This window comes from Dasypus novemcinctus, chromosome 1, assembly GCF_030445035.2.
Source record: "Dasypus novemcinctus isolate mDasNov1 chromosome 1, mDasNov1.1.hap2, whole genome shotgun sequence".
Lineage (NCBI taxonomy): Eukaryota > Metazoa > Chordata > Mammalia > Cingulata > Dasypodidae > Dasypus > Dasypus novemcinctus.
Window position 1 is genome coordinate 161,159,860 of NC_080673.1, and position 18,160 is coordinate 161,178,019.

The 18,160-nt window shown below is 36.0% G+C and overlaps 1 protein-coding gene across 4 annotated transcripts in view; it reads left to right on the plus strand.

Moving 5' to 3' along the window:
- The first annotated feature begins 9,495 nt into the window (after positions 1-9,495).
- Positions 9,496-18,160, plus strand: part of GNPDA2 (glucosamine-6-phosphate deaminase 2) — a 37,213-nt gene continuing 28,548 nt past the window's right edge. Inside the window, exons 1-4 of one of the 4 annotated variants that reach the window (XM_004481335.4) lie at positions 9,500-9,635; positions 11,679-11,840; positions 15,508-15,609; positions 16,606-16,788. In XM_004481335.4, coding sequence (XP_004481392.1) covers positions 11,717-11,840; positions 15,508-15,609; positions 16,606-16,788 — 409 coding nt within the window. In that variant the 5' untranslated portion in view covers positions 9,500-9,635; positions 11,679-11,716. Of the gene's footprint in view, positions 9,658-9,884; positions 10,004-11,678; positions 11,841-15,507; positions 15,610-16,605; positions 16,789-18,160 lie in introns of those variants that run through there. The other 3 variants (XM_012520759.4, XM_058299159.2, XM_004481336.4) reach the window with 3 other exon arrangements.

Here is an 18,160-nt window from a genome sequence, read left to right on the forward strand (position 1 = left end):
AACCCCATGAGACTGGTGGGCAGGGGACAATAAAACTATGATGCTCACGCTGCTGCGCATGAGTAATGAATTGTCTAAATTCTTTAGTTTCATTGTTTTCTTCCTGATAAAATTCATGGAAGTGTGTGGGAAGTGAGGTAACCTTGCAGCTGAAATAGTAGCTTTTGCTTAGGGCTGCTTAATTGTATTGCAATAACCACTACTCTTTTATGCTACCTAGAAGACAAAACTGAATATTGAGGGATTAGAAAATGATCAGAAGGGTGCAGGGAGAGAATGGAAAGAACATTCCAAACAGAAAAAACAGCATACATAAAGACCTGGAGAAAATTGAGAGGTTTAAAAAAAAATCACAACTATCATTCCTAAGGCCTTCATCCAAGATCTTTATATACTCCAAATTATATCATGTAATTCTATTTGGCGCTAAGACCAAACTTTATCTCCCTATATGATTTTTGCTTACATTAAAACTATCTAAGAATAAATAATCTTTTTGAGAGCAAATGCTAGGCATGCGAATTGACTCAGGTAATAGGATTGCAAATTTCAGCTTCAAGTGTAATGAAAATTATCTCATTAAAACTACAGTTAGTGCACATCTGATGGCTAAAATGAGAAATGTTAAACAGAGTAGCTCAGTATGGCCAGTACATATTGAGGCTAAAAGAGATAGGCAGGAAGAAATTCAGGATGGGACCTTTTATGTCCTACTGTTAAAGAAGTTGAATTTTCTCCTGGAGATTAAGAGGAACCATTGAAATATTTATAACAAAGGCAGATATATGATCTGATTTTGAGGTTTGATTATGAGGTTTGAAAATAAAACCTTTCTGATACCAGAGGGAACTTTGGACTGGAGAAAAAGAAACAAGAGTAGAATAAGATAAATCAGCCAGATAAGCCATGCAGGCAATGATAAAGGCCTTAGCAAAGGAGATTGAAAGGAGACAGATTTAAGAGAGAATTAGGAGCTAAAATTAATTGACCTTAAAGTTAAAGTTGTATTTTTACAACTTTAAGTTAGAATAATTTCAATTATAAGTAACAGAACAATTTTGGGTCATTTTCTCAAATAAGAAATATGGAGATAGGCAAGGTAGCAACAGGGCCTTAGGGATGTCAGAACTCTGTGTTGACTTCTCCATGATGCTGTCTCTCTTCCATGGTCTCACAGGACTTCCCCTCAGGCCCATTGACCAGGATTGGTCAATGCTGACACCATAGAGGCAAGAAAAATTGAATAAGATCTGGCCCCTTTAGTCTCTCTAATATGATGTAGACTCCAACAGTAAGGAAAAGAAGGCTGGGACTGGCTATTAAAGAAGCAACCAGTTGTGTCTGCCAGGGTAGTTATTAGATTGCAGGGAGCCCGAGAATGAAGAAGTCAAACGACTTCTTAAATACCTGGCTTGGGCCATTGGCCCAATGGTATTGGCATTCACTGAACTAAACAATGCAAGAGGAACCAGGTTGGAATAGGGAGTGATAAGTTCTCTTTGAACATGTTTGAACTGTCAGTTGGAAAGCCCAGAGCTCAGTTTGATAAGGAGTCTAGAGTTCAAGAGTGAGAGCTAAACTGGAGCTATAAGTTTGAGACAATTATATCTGAAGCCAAAGAGCAGACATGTTTGTTCAGAGGCAATGTGTAAAGTGATAAGCAAAGACAGCCAAAGAAGTACTCCTAGAAAGAGAAACCCATTTAAGACATAAAAAGAAAAGTCTATAGAGGTAAGAAGGGAGGCAGTAGAGAGCAAATTTTTCTTTTTTAAAGATTTATTTTTTATTTATTTCTCTCCTCTTCCCCCCAGCCACCCCCCACCCCCAGTTGTCTGCTCTCTGTGCCCATTTGCTATGTGTTCTTCTGTGTCTGCTTGTATTCTTGTCAGCAGCACCAGGAATCTGTGTCTCTTTTTGTTGCATCATCTTGCTGCGTCAGCTCTCCAGGTGTGTGGCACCACTCCTGGGCAGGCTGCACTTTTTTCATATGGGGCGGCTCTCCTTACGGGCTGCACTGCTTGCGCATGGGGGCTCCCCTACACGGGGGACACCCCTGCATGGCAGGGCACTCCTTGCACGCATCAGCATTGTGCATGGGCCAGCTCATCACACGGGTCAGGAGGCACTGGGTTTGAACCTTGGACCTCCCATGTAGTAGGTGGACACCCCATCTGTTAAGTCGAATCCACTTCCTAAGTTAGCAATTTTTAATATGGAAGAGTGATCAGTGGTATTAACATACTCCCAGGAGTGGAGTGGGTGTAGCTCAGTGGTTGGGTATATGCTTCACATGTTCGAGGTCCCAGGTTCAATCTCTGGTACCTCCTCAAAAAAAAAAAAAAAAAAAAAGTGCTTCCAGGAGATCAAATTAGAAGAAAATGAAGAATGTCCATCACTTTTAGCACAAATGTGACTGGGTAACCATTGCCAAGAAAGAAAATATCTAGGAACATAGTTACAGAGAAAGAATTTTTGGTTGTTTGTTACGTTCCTTATTTTTGGAGGTGAGCAAAGTGAGCTCATAGGGAGAGACATGGTAGACAGGAGGAAAAGTATGTGCAACAGCTCCAGTAACATTTAATTGTCAGAAAGTGTCTGTGTCTTGGATCTTTGTAGAACCAACACAGTCACCTACTGACTATCCAAGATGGTCACTAAAGTTGCCTCCACCTCCCCAATATATAACAAATTAGAAGCAATTTCTAATTTCATAACTTCCTCATTATTGCTGTTTCCTTCTTTTAAGAATACGTGTTATCTATCAAGGCTAAGTTTTTGACGCTTATTTGCTTTATTGTTTTACTTGTTACAATGGGAAAAAATGAAATTTAATGGATATAGTATCTAAAGAAAAGAACGTATCTTGTGGCAGTGACCTAAGGCAGGGTCCCAGTTGGTGTGGAAGAGTCCCTATTAAAGAAAAATTCCCAAACTTTTTTATCACTCTATTTTGTATTTTTCTTTTTCAGTTATATCAAAATTTTAAATGAAATTTAAATGAAATTTTTAAATGGAAGTAGATGCTGATTTACATTGTAGTATATTTCAGGTTAATGTATTTTTTATTGTCTTTGCTGTCTGTTACATCTATTCTATAGGTCAGCCAGAGTGACCCACTTTCCATAAAGAACTATTGGGAAAAAACAAAATCCACATTCTAAAGAAAATACAGTACATGCAGTGTAGCCTATCTTACAGTTCAGGTTAAATTCTGCCATCTTGTGTTTGAATGTAGCATAGCAGCTCTCATTTTAAACTTAAATACTATACAATGAACAAAACTAAGCACCCACTGTGTGCCAAGATCTACCCTATGTGCTCAGCAGATAGCTGGGGACAAGACCACCAAAGTCCCTAATCTCATGGGGATTATAAAATACTTACTTTAATTATTATAGACATTTAAATCCATTTCAAAACCTCTCTTTATAAAGATTACACATTTCATTAAGTGGTACAACTTATTTTTTATTGGTAAAAAAGATTGTCAATAACTTCTTTAGTCTATCACCTTAAATTATTGATCTATTTGCTCCTAAACTTTTCTCCCTAATTTTCAATGGCAAAAATTTTAGAATGCAATGATTCAGTTTTACAGCTACTATTGACAAAATGTATTTTTCAATGGTACACATTGTAATGTTTAACTCTAAATCTCTTACTTAGTGTTGTCATTTGAGAAGCCTCTGAAGCTATAATTTCATAGTTTATGATCCCAGGAAACTTTCTTTTTTAAATTACAGATGAGACAGTGCTTTATTCTAAGCTACTAAAATTGAAATTCCCTAAATCTCATTATATCGTCTTACCATCTACATTTTAAAATTTCTTATCTAAAGAAATATGAAAATCTCAGTGCTGCTATAAATTCCTCAAATTTCACTGTCTGACTTTTGTAGCTTCCAAAAAGTTTTTGTTTTAATTTAAGGGAACAGTGATTCAACTGTAACTGCTGCGTACAGGTGATGTGTTAGTGGTCCAGAATGAGCCTTCCTATAATGAATGCAAATATGATAAGATGTAAATCATGGGGGGCAGCTATAAGAAAATTTGCTTTTAAAGAAACTTTTAGGTTAATAATCATCCATTCCAGCTTTTGATTATACTAGACTATTGTTTTACCCTTGACAACCTGTGTCAAGAGATTGTCTCCACATTCCTATGTGTGAAGACCACTGCAAGTTTCTCATTTAATAAATTGCCTCCTCTCTTTCAGTAAGCTAATATTGTAAACTTACCATGATAAGTTTTAATGTTTTTGGAGTTAGAGGTAGCTGGTAAAATAGGGCATTAGCCACAATCCCCAACTTTATCAGCCTCCAATGACCCCAAATAAACCCAAATCTAATTAAAAACAATGAGGATGCTATGTAAATGTAGCTTCAAACCAAGTTCCCTGGTCTCTACTTAAAACCAGATGGCTCACTTGAAGCCCCACTTACATTAAAAAACTTAATGTTCCCACTTCCCTACTCAGATTATATATTGTATTTTCTTTCAGAAATGGATGCTGTGAGCATATTCCACTTTCCCCCACGAAGGCATTTACCCCATCTGATTACATATTTGAATATCTGGATAAAATTATGAATAAATCTTATCACACATTTAGGCACCCTGCATTGCCTATACGGAATGCAAAAGCCAAAGACCCTTTTCTTAGCAATGTTTGCTCCTGCGTGATGAAAAAGATGGGCAACACCTTTACTCAGAAGTCATGAAATGCACCTCAGCAAATATATCCAACATCTCTGAGGGCCTTCTCATTCTGCTGGAGGATGGAATATAGCAAATGATTACACCTTTCCCCCTATGCATTACAACATCTATGTACTAGCTAGCAATTATTACAAAAATAGTATGGAATAAACTACCCAAAGTCTCAATCATATTAGAAAGGGTGTGGATACAAGAAGTGATAGAGAATTTTGCCATCAGTATACCCACAAGTCATCTAGTAATGATGGCTATAAAATTATCTGCAGTCTGAGTCTAATCTGACATTACTTTTGCTTTTATTATACATTCTGACCAAGGAAAGCTAAAACATACACATTTATACACAGTTTCCTTTTTTTTTTTTTTTTTTAAAAGATTTATTTATTTATTTATTTCCCCCCCTCCCCTGGTTGTCTGTTCTTGGTGTCTATTTGCTGCGTCTTGTTTCTTTGTCCGCTTCTGTTGTCGTCAGCGGCACGGGAAGTGTGGGCGGCGCCATTCCTGGGCAGGCTGCTCTTTCTTTTCACGCTGGGCGGCTTTCCTCATGGGCGGCACTCCTTGCGCGTGGGGCTCCCCCACGGGGGGACACCCTTGCGTGGCACAGCACTCCTTGCGCGCATCAGCACTGCACATGGCCAGCTCCACACGGGTCAAGGAGGTCCGGGGTTTGAACCGCGGACCTCCCATATGGTAGACGGACGCCCTAACCACTGGGCCAAAGTCCGTTTCCCAATATACACAGTTTCTTGATGCCCCCTATCAATACTCATGAGCTTACTCACTCACACCAATATATATCACTAGTTCCCCCTTCTGGCTGACTGCACAAGAGTCCTCCAAGACTTAGACTTACTTCCAGTTGAGTGCTTACAAATATTTTTTATATTTCAGAAAATATCATATGTATACAGCACACTAAGGTAAACCAGAGGAGTCTTATTTTTTAGGAGGTACCAGGATTGAATCAGGACCTTGAACATATGATGCAGGTACTCAACTACTAAGCTACACCTGCTCCATGAAACCAGAGGAGTTTTGAGAGCATCTACATCAAGCATCTATGTCAGTGGTTATATGTCAGGCTAGTTTATTAATTTCACCCTATTACCTAACTAAGACAAAAAATGAAATTCAAGGTATTAAGAAATATAATACATTCTAAATTTCTATGAAATTTCCAAATTAAATATTTTAAATTTTTTTCCTGCGGAATTTGAATTTGATTCATGAACATACCACTATTTTCTAATAGATTTTATACTTGACATGGCAATAAGCAATTCCTGATAATGCTCTTTTTAATGGAGATCCCTCAGGAAGTTTTAGTCACATTCTATAAAAAGCAAATAAGTTATAACAACAGGGAGAGGAAAATTTATTGGTTTTCCACCAACTACAACAACTCACTTTATAGTATTAAACAGAATTTGGATAATAAGATTTCATTAAATTGTATTTCATGGATTTAACTATTCTCTAAATCTAGCTGATATGCAGTAAGAAGGATCTGATTTACCACTTTGGTTGAAATAACTGAAATACTGTCCCAATAATGTCCTTGCAAGCCTTTTTTCCTCCTTGGTAGATCTCATCGAGGATCCTAGTATATGTGGGGACCCAGGCCCCCTTAAGCCCTCACCATGTAGCCACCTGTGTGACCTAGGAGGCATAAGTTAAAGGATAACAACACTCCCCACAGCAGAGAGAATGTATAGATGTTACTATAAACTATAATCCTCCCAAAGCAGTAAATGTCCTTGGTAAATGTAATGAAAATATCACTACACCCCATTTGTTCACTTCCCCTGACCCTAGCAGGAACTCTGTTCTTATATCCTGTGGAATGGCCTTGTTCTAAAACCCTTTATACATCACCCCTCATTTACTCATCTCTTTGCAGAGCGCTATCTTCATTCTTTGACCAGCTGCCATAAAATAAGTCTCTACTGTTTATAAGTCCCAATAAAGCTTATGTCTGATCCTCTGCCCATTGCATTCTTTCCTCTCGTGGCCTCACCAACTGGTGCCCTTCAGGAGTTGGGTTGTTACAATATGCAACATTGTACTACAAGTTCTAGACAATTCAATTCCAGAAGACAAAGAAATAAAAAGCATCCAAATTGGAAAACAATTCCATATACAAAAGCAAATAAAATATTCCTATGTCTAGGCATAAATTTAAACAAGTATATGAAGGACATGTACACGGAAAACTATATAACATTGCTGAAAAAAATTTTAAAAGCCTAAATAAATGGAAAGGCATTCCATGTTCATGTATTGGAAAATGACTAAATATTGTTAAGATGTCAATATATGCAAAACAATTTACCGATTCAATGCAATCCCAATCAAAATTCCAACTACAAAAGGCAAGTATCCCCATATATCCAAAACAAGAACAAAGTGAGAGGACTCATAGTTCCCTATCTTAAAATTTATTACAATGATATAGTATTCAAAAGTGTGGCACTGGCACAATGGCAGAAATTTAGACCCATAGACTAGAAATGAAAATTCAGAAATAAAACTTTCTTATCTCTGGAAATACGGTTTTGATAAGGGGTTGAATTCACTCAGTGGGGAAAGAATAGTGTCTTCAACAAATGGTGCTAGGAAAACCAGATGGCCACAGGCAAACGAATGAAAGCAGATCTCTACTGCACACTATATACAAAAATTAATTCAAAATGGTTCATACCTAAATATAAGAACTAAAACTATAAAATTCCTATAAGAAAATATAAGGGAATATCTTCAGGACCTCATATTGGGCAAAAGAAAATACAGATAGATTAGATTTGAAGTACTTGATGGTCATGATGGTAGCATAACACTGCAATTAGCTAAACTGTATACATGAAAGTGGTTATTTTGAGAAATTTTATCTTGTATATATGATACCAAAAAACAAATTTTATAAATAACTTATAGAACTGTACAACACAGAGTGACACCTAATATAAACTATGGCCTATAGTTAGTAATACAATTATAATAATAATAGTTTATCAATTTTAACAAAGGTATCACAGTAATGCAGAATGTTAATAATAGGGAAAACTGTGTGTGAGGGGGTGTATTTGGGAATCTTGTATTTTCTGTATGATTTTTCTGTAAACTTAAAACTGCTCTAATAAATATATTTTTTTTTAAATCTCTTCTACCAAACCTTCAACCAAAACGCTGATTCAGAACTTTTCTGTTAATCTTGCCACTTCTTGGGCCTTTATTTGGAGGACAAGACATGGGTCCTTTCTATGTTCAGGTCATCCCTAAATATAAGGGAAATATCTCTATTGGAGTCTCGTGACTAGGAATACTTTATTAGGATTCACTGGGTGATAGGGGAGGGTGATTTACATCTGTATCCCACAATACACTTAATTCACTGAGGCCAGGATATTTGTTCTACTCATATTGGTGTATAGAGCATAATATAGGCTCTGAGTAAATGTTTATTAAATGAACAAACAACTGACTCAGCTTACATATCCCTCACTTTGTGAAAAGCATTTTTTCTGTCTAGTATTAAAGATTTTGCTTTTGACTACATTACCTTCTTGGTTAAACTGACACTGAGTGTCAGATGGATTGCAAAAGGTGGGAAACACCAATTTAAGAGGGAAGAGAAGACAGAACATGATACACTGCAATTAAAGTAGAATTAACCATGGTCAGTATTTATAGCAAGGCCAGAACTTATTTTCCTAGTTTTAGAAACACATAAAGAAGTAACACCATTGAGAAAGTACACATTTCACAAAAGTCCCTCTGTGCTCCAGTACTATTCTCTGAAAAGTTGGTTTTGTTATTCTCAGTTCATTTTTTTTTTTAATCACAGTAGGTGCACTCTAGATGTTTACTAGATAAGTGATAGTACTGGGAAGGTGTTAAAAACTACTTTTGTAAAACTAAGTCAAGGGTGCAGTGCTTAGCCACCTTATAGACTATGAAAAACTCTGCTGTTTGAAGTCCTTTAGTGATACTGAAACATCCCCCTCTTACCTAAAGGATCCAAGCCGTGGAGGTCGATTGAGCCAGAGAAGCAGCCTGGATTTATAACCCAGGTGCAAAACTTCAGATAAGAGATTTGGGAACAAAGCATTTCACATTTCTCTTAACTTTATAGTTTCTAAGGAACAGGACCATGAGTCTGCTTCTTCAACGTGCTGGTTATCTGGCTGAATTGTAACAGAATCTTAAAGAATGTTTCTGATAGGATATGGTCTAAGCCTCACAACCCTCGTCCTTTTGAGTGATTGCTACTTCATTAACAATAACCTCTCCAGTCCGGTTTTCTTCCTCCCACCTACTGAGCAAAGGCTTGGGGAATTCAGGGATGATTCTCCCTTCCTTTATCCCTTTACTAGAATCATTCAACATAGCCCATACCCCACAAAAAGCCCCTCTCGATATCCCCATATTGAGACGTACCAAGGTTCCCTATGGTATTCGGTTTGTCCTTCTCCAATACGTTAACAATCTTTGATGAGCTTTATTGATTCAAAGCACTTGTTGCCATCATGCTTGCAAAGTAGGCGGTCAATAACTCGCCATTATAAGCAACAAAGTAATGATTTGTTGTGGTCACTGCATTTCCTACATGCTAAATCTCATAAAAGTGTCTACCGCAATTCAACCTTTGAGAGGTGAATAAGAGAGTAACTGCAGGGCGATGCCGCAGAAACTGGAAACTCTGGGTTTCCGGAGGCGCGAACTTCTTCTCCTGCGCTTCGCTTTTCATCCAGAACCACTGAGCGTCAACGCGCATGCGCAGCGCCGCAGGCTTCGCTTCTGTCCCTTCCTGCACCTCGGTTTCCATCCGGGTCCCTGGGCTTCGCGCTCTCCGGTGCCTGCCCGGGTAGTTCCAGGGTTGCTTAATGCTGGTTGTTCCCGCTGGCCCAGCGTCGGAAGTACGTATTGAACTTTGAGCCGGTGAGCCTAAGGGGACAGCGAGGAGATAAGGTGTCGGGCGGAGACCCGCCTGGCAGTTGCTCCAGAGCTTTGTGCAATAACGGGGACGGAGTACCGGACGGGATTAGGGTTCCGGAAGCATCGGGGAGGGAGGTGGGAGGTGTCACTGATCTTTCTCCCCAAACCTTCCTGGTCGACCTCTCCGGAATTGGAGCTTCATGGTTTCCCTGTCCCTTCTTCTCTAAGCACCTTTCTCCTGAACCTCTCCCCACACTTCTTAAGAATTCGTAACAATCATCCTTATTTGCCCCGCGATTGGGCCTGGAAGCCATGCAGATGAAGTGGGTCAGCAGCCCCCGCGGAGCGGGTAGGGATTGCAGTCTTCTCTGCTGCTTCCCAACCCTCCTCCGGGTCAGCCATCCACATGAGCGGCCTGACCACCCCTGCCCCGCGCGCCCCTTCCACATCCGAGCCCCAGAGATTTTCAAGGTTATGTGCATAGTGTAGGGGAAAAGCTCAGAGCAGGGATTCGGGACGTCCTGGTCCTACCACTAACTAGGTTTGTGACCTAAGCGGTGTAGAAGTTCCCATCCGGCTCTGAAGTTCTGAAATTTTTGTTTCCGCAAGCGATGCTCATCCAGAATGAATCAGCACCAGCAGGAAGAATGAGGAAAGTGCTCTGTCATTTTTTTTAATACTATTTGAGCGTGATGCCATCGTCCAAAGCAGTTTGGATCTATGAGGAATGATCAAAATTGGAAAGGGCAAAATATTTTTATATGAGTAAATGTAATGAAGATATTTCTTTTCCTCTGGGTGAGGTGATCCATTTGGGACTTCTGGATTTGAAATCTGAATCCTGTAAAGAGTTTTGTTTTGTCTAAGAGTTGCTTGAATGTCCTTGCAATGAAGTCACCATATTTGGAGTTCTTTTTCAAATTTAACCTGATTGTAAGAATCACCAAAATCTGTAATTTAATTGGTTTTTAGTCGGAAATGGCCACATGCAAAAGGTGAAGTCACTCTAGCTAGTTTCAGTAATTTCGGGTATTAACCCTTTTGGCTAATTTTAAAAGCATCTATATAATACTTCAATCAACATAATTATTTGTTAATTCTTAACCTTTAGTTACACTTTTTTGAGCAGTGAGCTAGGCCATTTACTAATCCTTTATATAGGAAATATATATAGGTAAATATAATGTTTAGGTAAATATAATGCCCAGTTTTCAATGAGGGAAAGTGTAACGAGGTATAAGAATTAACAAATAATAATGATTATTTAACCATTCCATTACAGAGATGACTTTATATTATAAAATAGTAAAAGGTTAATTCCTGAAATTACTGAAGCTGGGTAGGGTAGTCCCACCCCTGTTTATGGTTACTCTAGACTTAACCTCACTCCTGTGTATGCTTACTATTGGGATGGTAACCACTCCACCTACCTTGTAACTGACCTTAGCTCTGTATATCTTTATCCCAAATCCTTGTGACTGACCCTGGTTTGGTATCCCACCCCTATCCGTCCTGTTCAGTACCTTAATGTTTATTAATGAAGGAACCTCTGTTCAGCTCCAGCCACCCCAGTTATTCATTAGTACCCCAATGTTATAAAATATTAGAATGTCTGCAAATCTGGGAGACAGTTTAGGGACATGAGGCCAATGTGCTCCATTGTTTCCACAACCAATGAAACTCTTTCTCTTTGAGACCCCGGTGTCTCAAGAATTGGCTTTAAAAAGGCGTTGAGCGGGGAGCCAGTTGTGGCTCAGCGGTTGAGTGCCCACTTCCCACATATAGGTCCCATATTCAATGTGCAACCCTGGTACCTCGAAAAAAAAAATCCATCAGGAGGAAGAAACCTGCCTTTGCTTAGTATCAACAGCGTTACTACTGTTGAAGTACAGGTGTGACTGAATGTATTTGTATATATACATGTCCTTTTTTAAGTAATGCCCTTTTTAAAGTCATCAGTATATTACACTACTGTTTGAGTGACTGTAAATTACTTAAAGTGCTCTACAATGGAATTTTCTCAGGTTTGAACTTCTTGTCTTGGAAGCGGTTCATCGCCATAATGAGGCTTGTAATTCTTGATAACTATGACTTGGCTAGTGAATGGGCAGCCAAATACATCTGCAATTGCATCATTCAGTTCAAACCAGGACAGGACAGATATTTTACACTGGGTTTACCAACAGGTAATAAATTACTTTTACCCTTTCAGATAGTCAACGTTGTGGGATTATAGGGTTTCGTCTTAAAATATTTCTCCCACTTATTTTTTGCCATATCACTGATTGACCATATGATAAAAAAAAATAAAAAATAAATACACATTTATTATCTAATTTAGTTACTATTTTCATGTGTTAAGATTCTATTTCACCTTCCACTCCAAAATGCAATAGGAAATATCCTAATTTAAGTGATAACCTACTTGATTTCTCTAGTGGTCTTTTGTTTGTTTTTAGGGACATCACTATCTCTATTCATATAATTTCTTAGTAGATTACCCTTCTTATTAATCATTAAGAAGCACCTAAAATATGTACTGTTGCTTCTTAATTTTACTTCATATACCTCATATTCTCTGATTAGCCCTGTACTATTTCTGTGATTATTTTCCTTCTGGAAGTATTGCAAGTGAAAAATGTGAAGACTTACCAGTCTTCAAATTATGTTTTTATCAGAATAAACATGAGCATTAATTACATATTTGCTGGATTTAATTGTCATTGGCCTTGTGGCATTTTATTTGATATTGCTGGTGACCGCAAGGCACTTATGCTACATTTAACCTTAGTTTCCTTGTTTATAAGAAAGATAAGGATAGTAATAATTTACAGTGCTGTTTTGAGGCTTAAATATGATAGGGTATGTACAAGTCCAATTCTGTAAATACCATATAAGTTTAAGGTTCCTATAAATGTGTTTTATTTAACCAGAATATTTTCTCCTCCTGCTGCTCCTCCCATACATGCCAGCATATGAAAGTTACAAAATCATAATTTCTTTCAACTTAATTGAAAAGAAGTAATTTCCATGAATGGCGCAGTTTAGGTCACCAAATTGTTTCCTGGTTTGGGTTTTGTTTTTTGATACTGGGTAGTAGATCTTGGTGAGAGGAGTACAGGGAGATTTTTAAAAATTATGCACATTAGTACTCTACCCTCTCACCATTCTCATGTCCTAGTATCAGTTGGTGTACTGTAAACCTGACTTATACTCAAGATAGCTCCTCTGATTACTCCCATCTTAATTATGATGTGGAGATCAGAATTATAAATGTCCATAGCATTTAACATGCTTTAATGGAAAGCTGCAACTTATGCTTTCTTTTAAATAATATAACTGCCTAGTAATATAACTGTCAAAGGAAAAATCTCTATGAAACCTTTCTTGATATTCTCCTCTACTCTTCTTCATTGATGACTGATAGTTAAATAACCTCTCCCTCACTTTGAATCTTGAGCATGCATATCTGTAACAGCAAGGAGCAGCCTATGTTTATTTATCCCCACCACCACCAAGCACAATTTCTGGGAAATGTCTGTTCAATATATATTAATTTAATTGATCTTAACAAGCCTGGCATTTAAAGGCCTCCATTTTGTAGGCCTAATGTGCCTTTCTTCCCACCAATCCCTTACACTGACTCTTGCAAGGCAAATTGGACTGCTTGCAATTCAAAGAGTAGGTCTTAACTTGTTGAAATTCTTTATTTCGACTCCTGTTATGTAGTAGAAACTATGTGAGGTCTGGAATTAAGCAGATCTAGATTTGAATCCTAAGCTTCATTGCCCAATTAGCAGTGGCCCAATTCTTCTGTCTTCAAAATGGGAGAGAGAATGCCATTTTCCCCTAGGTTTTGTGAAGTTTACATGAAATAATATATAAAAACGTACCCACATAGCATCTAGCTCATGGTAGGCATGGAAATGTCATCTTTGAACTCACACATCTCTTCCGTATTCTCAATTACATCTTATCCCATCATTGACTTTTGAAATTCCACCCCTTCTTCAAGACTCAATTGTAATGCCGTCTACTTTGATCCTTCCTGAAATAAGCAAGTATAGTTTTTTTCTACTTTGATATACAACAGTACTCCAGACTGTTTTTGGGTTATTTATGTTTTTCCTTGTGTCATGGTTATTTTGTACTTGCTTTATCCTTGTATTGTGAGTTCTTCTAGGTCAGAAACAGTCTTAATAATCTTTGTTTCATTTGAATCACATTAATTATTGGCTTAATGTTGATTATGTTAGTAAATGAGATTGCAAAGCAAATATTAAAATGAAATTTCTTTAACAAGTTTACCAACTACCATATTGTTCGTTTTTTCTTTAACATAGTGATTAAAAAGTAGAAAATGAAACTGTTCTTTATTACATTCATTGTGTCAGTTTTTAACTTTTTAAATTCATGTATCCTTAAATTGAGGTATTCCTGAAACTGTTTTCTTGACACTGAAAGAGAGACGTAAGATTCATTTATTAAGGACGACAGAAAAGCTTACTTATAATATAGCTGTGTTTCATGTAAGCGGGCTATAATTCTTGGAGAAGGAATTATAAAATTTGACCACATAAGTTTTAAATTATTAATTGTGGTTTAAAGCAACATATGTGCTCAGCTTTGTTCACTAAATCTATCTATGTCGTAATTGATATTGATAGACACTTTTGTAACTCAGTTCAAATGAGAAGTCCTCTTTTTACTGCTCTTGAATGTTCTTTTTGTTTTTGTTTTTGCCAGAGACTGTTTAGTTCTGTCAGATTTCTGCCTGCTATTTCAGTAGAAATTTTTTTGTGCAGGCTATTTTCTGTTTTTGTTTTGTTTTTTCGATTTTGAGATGGTATATGAAATAGCAATCAAAACTTGAAATTTATAACATTAATAAAATATCCCATGTAGTCCAGAGAGGATTGTGAGAGCCAGGTTGCTTGTTATTAAGAGTAAAGTCTGTCTAGCCTCCCAGTGTGGAGATGAAGTGAGAAGATATAGCAAATTTATAAAACAAAAGGGAAATCCGTTTCCAAATGACTAAATTCATTTATTTTTATTGTGCCATATTAGCACCAATAAACAAGTATTGTTTCAAAAATTTATTAAACATATAAATGAATCACATTATAAAACAGTAAAACCAAGAACCCAGATGAAGTATCCAAAGCCAAGATCCTGTTTCCTAGAAGTCATTTCTATCTTTAAACAAATCATACTTCTCTTTCTCAGTTTACATTATACATTTTAGCTGATATATGCTGAAGATAACACAAACTGAGATATAGGAGCTCCAGTTAAAAAGCTGTAAAGGCTAATAAAGTTCCTCACTCAATCCTGGCCAGTTTCAGAATCTATTTTGAAAGAAGAAAGAGTATTTAAATTTAGCTCTGATTTCCCTTTTGATTTCATTCAAAAGTCAGCACTTGACCTATTTATTTATCCATTTATGCTAGAAATCCTTCTCTAAATAATATTTTCTCAAAAGATTGCATCTATTTTTCTTTTAATTCAGATCTGTTCTCTAGAAATTTCTAATCTTGGAATTTGCAATAGTAATTACAAATACCCAACAACTCAGGAATAATTTTCCAAGCTGTCATTTCCTTTGACAGATTTCCAAGTTTCTTCAGCAAATTCTAGTTTATTGACATTTCACGGTACCTTGTAAAGAGAAAAATTTGTTCAACATATACTTGTTAATCATATATTTAAATTAATAACTGCCTAATGAATTAAAAATGTAGACATTAATATATAATATATAAATATATAATTGCATGAGAATGAAGTTAATATAAACATTTAAAAAACAGATTTTCAAGTGATTTTAGAAAATGGAATCTTTATCTCTTTTAGGGAGTACACCTTTAGGATGCTATAAAAAACTAATAGAATATCACAAAAGTGGAGACCTTTCTTTTAAATATGTGAAGACATTTAACATGGATGAATACGTAGGTAAGCTCTTTGATTTGAAAGGGTTGCCTATATTATTTGGATATAGATAGTATATATTTCAAAATATGAATGTATTTTTAGAATATTGATGTATTTTTAAATTTGTTATATTTTGAATTTTAATATAAACATTTCTAGAATATGATGTACTGCTTTGTGATGAGGTTAGGAGTTGATATAAAAAATCTGTATTGTGTTGACAACATGGTATAATAGAAGGAATGTTGGACTAGGAATCAGAAGATCTGCAGTCATCTTTTGTTGTGCCACTTAAAAATCTAACTTTGAACCAATCCATACACCTTTCTTCCTCTTGCTCTTTTTTTTTTTGGTGTTGTTTCTTAAGGCCAGGTGTAAAACCAGTGTTGTTGTGAGGATAATTTAAGGAATTTGTATTTAAAAGTCATTAGTAAAATCAAGACTTTTAAAAATTTAAGGTTGTTGTTTTTATTTATACCCATATAGCTTTTCTAATTCTTTGAGTGTTAACTTGCTTAACTGGAACAGACCTGTAATGTGTAGAAACTCTGTGTTAAAATTTAAATAAAATACGTTTTCAGTTTGTATGCTGGGAGGATTGTTGACAAGAAAAATATACTAACATACATTAAGTGATAAATGCTTATAGGCATTGTTAGTGTAAATGATAGCTGAAGAACTGTTTGTGATTTAGTACAATGTATATGTATGTAGGAAGAGTAGAGGGAGAACATGGACCAATATTTCCATTGATTGGCTACTTAATTTATATTGGGCTTAACACATGAATTGTTGTGTTAATATCTCCATAACTGTTATGCAAAATAAATCACATGTAATGTGATTAAAGAATGCCTGGCATGTAAGAAGTATATATTCCCTATAAAAATCCTTTTATATTGAATATGGTATAGAAAGATTTGTATATTTTAAAGCATTTGTGACTTAATCATAAAAATAAACTTTAGATTTATTCCTGGAAATAGTTACATCTTTATTTATTAACTTCATGTTTAGGACTTCCAAGAAATCATCCTGAAAGCTACCATTCTTATATGTGGAATAACTTTTTTAAGCACATTGATATAGATCCTAATAATGCCCATATCCTTGATGGGAATGCTGCAGATTTACAAGCAGAATGTGATGCGTTTGAAAAGAAAATAAAAGAAGCTGGAGGGATAGATCTTTTTGTTGGAGGTATGTAAAATATTTTTCGTTAATATTTAGTTAATGTTTGAATTAGGTGTTTTAAAATAAAAAAAAAAATCTTACCATTACGTGAGTATAAACAGCACTTGTAACAGTCTAAAATACCCATTTAATTAACTATTGATTTCCATTTTATTTTCATCAGAAATAATCGTAAGATTGTAACAGTTAAAATTGTTTAAATCATAACTTGAGAGGAAGGTCCCAATCCCTCCTAAATTATTCTAATTATATCTTTAGTATTGATAGTTTAGCACATCTTTCATAAAGAATGATCTGTTTCCTTTCCTCAATGGGAGTCTTATCCTTTTAATGTTTCTTTAAAACTCCACAGCCTTCTTATCAAATTACAGGATTATCTAACATTTTGCACGTGGAAGAGGAGGATTTTAGCACTTTTCTAGTGATGACTTAAATAGCGTCATCTCACTGAGAAATAATTAAGAAAAGCATAAGGCTATCATCAGCCTTTGGTTAACATGAATTCCAAAGTGAATATATATTTAATTGTCCAAATTTCACTTGTAAATATTATATTTATATGTATATATTGATTGATCATTTATATTTTAGATGAGTTAGGTATGTGAGCCATCACTGAAAATGGGAGGAAGAATTTCTTCCTTTATGTTTACAACATAGTTTCTTGTTATCAGTATGAAGCAGATGAAGCAGCTAGCTAATATACATCAGAATAGTACAATATCAACTAAGCCAAAGCCAAATTTTTTTTTGATTGATTCTTTAGTGTTCAACTAAAAATACTAAAACTCTAAGTTATCTAGCTAAATTTATAATTTATTTATTAGGAGACTGCCGTTTAATAGAGCTGCATTGAAGCTAATTTATGGTTGAGGTGGCCAAGTAGAAATGGCTTTTTTGGGGGAAAAATAGGGCTCTGCAGTCATATAATTTTGCATCTTGTTTTGGCCATTTAACTATCTGTATCACCTTGAGAAATGTAATCAGTATAATTAACTCATCTGTAAAACAGGGTTAATATTTACCAAGCCAGAACTGTGAGAATTAACTGAGGTATAATATGTATAAAATGTCTTGCATAGTTCTTAGTATATAGGTGCTAGTCCGTAAGTGTTACCTCAACCTCCTCTTAGAAATATGGATACTGGAATAATCTTTCCTTGCTTTAAGGAATTTTCTCCTGGGGTTTTGACTGAATTACCTCTCAGGGCATTCCAGTGAGACTGAAATCTTCTCTTTGAGGAAGTTTTTATTCCTGCCAAGTAAAACCAATGCCATTTATTCCCCTGTGTGGATGAAATAATTATTTATCTGAGCAAAACATGAAGTGAGACTCTTTTCCATTCGAGGTAAAAAGTTATCTGATGTTTTAAATTAA